This window comes from Crocodylus porosus, unplaced genomic scaffold (genome assembly GCF_001723895.1).
Source record: "Crocodylus porosus isolate Cpor-Errol unplaced genomic scaffold, CroPor_comp1, whole genome shotgun sequence".
In the NCBI taxonomy this organism is placed as follows: Eukaryota; Metazoa; Chordata; order Crocodylia; family Crocodylidae; genus Crocodylus; species Crocodylus porosus.
This window is the reverse complement of record NW_017728915.1, coordinates 973,454-975,424: the sequence shown is the minus strand read 5'-3', so window position 1 is coordinate 975,424 and position 1,971 is coordinate 973,454. Positions and strand designations below refer to the sequence as shown.

At 73.8% G+C, this 1,971-nt stretch overlaps 1 protein-coding gene across 1 annotated transcript; it reads right to left on the bottom strand.

The window, feature by feature from the left end:
- Positions 1-6: 6 nt before the first annotated feature.
- On the bottom strand, positions 7-1,966 carry LOC109310324 (TBC1 domain family member 20-like; the record flags this gene model as incomplete). The annotated part of the gene is made up of 7 exons (XM_019535406.1): positions 7-255; positions 414-598; positions 691-832; positions 993-1,094; positions 1,382-1,568; positions 1,639-1,719; positions 1,792-1,966. Coding segments are annotated over 7 exons (1,116 nt in total), but the record flags the coding sequence as incomplete, so codon positions are not given.
- Between the last annotated feature and the right edge of the window lie 5 nt (positions 1,967-1,971).

Genomic DNA, 1,971 nt, shown 5'->3' with positions numbered 1-1,971 from the left:
TAAATCGGGCTCTAGAAGAGCTGCAGCAGGAACTCGGGTGCCCACTCCAGCGCGGTCTGGGTGACGGCCAGGGCCGCGGCGCCCAGCGTGGCCGAGAGCCCCCACACGGCCGCCTTCACCAGGGGGTGGTGCCTGCCGGCAGGCACAGGGACACCGGGCGCGGCACTGCCGTCCTGCCGCAGCCGGCGCAGCACGGTGTCCGGGCGCTGGCAGGACGCGGCCAGCTGCAGCGCCGAGAAGGAGCCGATGGAGATGCTGCGGGAAGCAGTCGGGGAGTGGGGGCGGGAGGCTCCGCTGTGCCTTGCTGCCCGCTTGGACCCCCAGAGCCCCCCACTCCTGTACGGCGGAGACCCCCACCCGGCTGGGGCTGCAGGCGACAGGGTGCCCCGAGGAGCCGCCTGCGCCCCCCTCACCTTTTGTGGTGCTGCAGAGCCGCCTGCTTGGCCAGCTCGGCGTGGGGGTGGCAGCGGAAAAGGTCCTGGGCCCGGGCAATGAGGCGCTCGAAGGGCAGGTCGGGGGGCAGCCGGGCCAGGAGCTGGTGCACGCTGGGCATGTCGCAGGAGCACGTCAGCACCTCCTCCTCGCGGTGCAGGACGATCTGCAGGGGTGGGAGCAGCGGTGCCGGGGGCGGGTCCCAGGGGAGGCTGTGCCCCCAGGGGTGCCAGCCCCGCCGCCGCGCACGGCACCTACTGCAGCAGCCAGGTAGACGGGCATGAGCGGGTGCGAGGCCAGGAAGAGGTCGTAGAGGCGCAGGACGTGGCGCATGTTGGCGACCACGTGGCCGTACCAGGTGATGAGCCAGCTCAGCGCGAAGATGGTGCCCACCTCCGCCCTGCCCGTGGGCAGACAGTGGCCGCTGAGCCCTGGTCCTGCCGATGTCCCTCACCCCCCACCCTGCCAGTGTCTCCCAATGCAACCCAGCACCCCCACCAGCAGGTGCCGGGGGAAGGGGTCCCGCGGGCTTGCCCCTGCCCCACGCCACCGGCCGCTACCTCAGCATGAAGTCGTGGAGCCAAGGGCTCTCACGCTGCAGCAGGGGCATGAGATAGTTCAGGATGTGCTTGGTGCTGTCCATGGTGGGGTCCATGAAGTCCCTGCGGAAGAGGTCAAGGGTCAAGCTCGGCGGCGGGTGAAGAGGTGCATGCTGGGAGCAGGATGGTGACACTGTCTCAGAAGCCCCCTGCAGCCCTCCCAGCCCCAGGGGACGCAGCCCCGGCGCCGTGGCAGGGCCACGTGGAACCTGCGCCTGGGCCCTGGGGGCCGGGGAAGGGGCCAGGGAACCTTTCCATGCCCCCCCCGGCAACAACCCGCGGCCGACGGGGCCCCCCGCTCAGACGGGCGCGCCCTGGGGGGCGTCCCCTTCCCCGCAGCGGGGCGGTACCGGAGGTGGTGGGTCGAGAGACGCTCCAGCAGCGCCAGGCCCATGCGCGCGCCCACGGTCAGCAGCAGGGTGACGGCCACGTCGTGGTAGCCCTGGTAGTAGTGCAGCTCGGGGTGGGCGCGCAGCAGCGCCACGATCACGTCCAGCAGCTGCTCCTGCAGCACCTGCCGCTGCTCGGCCCGCATGCCTGCGGCCGGAGGGCAGAGGTCAGCGCGGGCGCCCGCTCCCCAGCCCTGGCCGCGGCTGCCACGACTCACCGGCGGGGAAGCGGCAGGCGGAGCGCCTCACGTCCAGCAGCACCTGCCCGTAGTCCTCGCGGTCCCGGCGCGCGGCCCGGCCTGGGGGAGGGCAGGGTGAGGGGCTGCCGGGCGGGGGGCGCCCCGGCCCCCCCCGGGGACCCCGCGCCCTACCTGGCTTGGGGGGCAGGTCGTAGGCGTCGACGCCCAGCAGCTTGGGCCAGACGCGGCGGCGCAGCTCGTCCGTGAGCAGCCCCCCGGGGCTGGCGGCCGCGGCCCGCAGGCGCTCCACGCCCACCGGGTCGCTGCTCAGCGCCTCGCGGATCCGCACCAGCTTCTGCCGCCTCCCGGGCG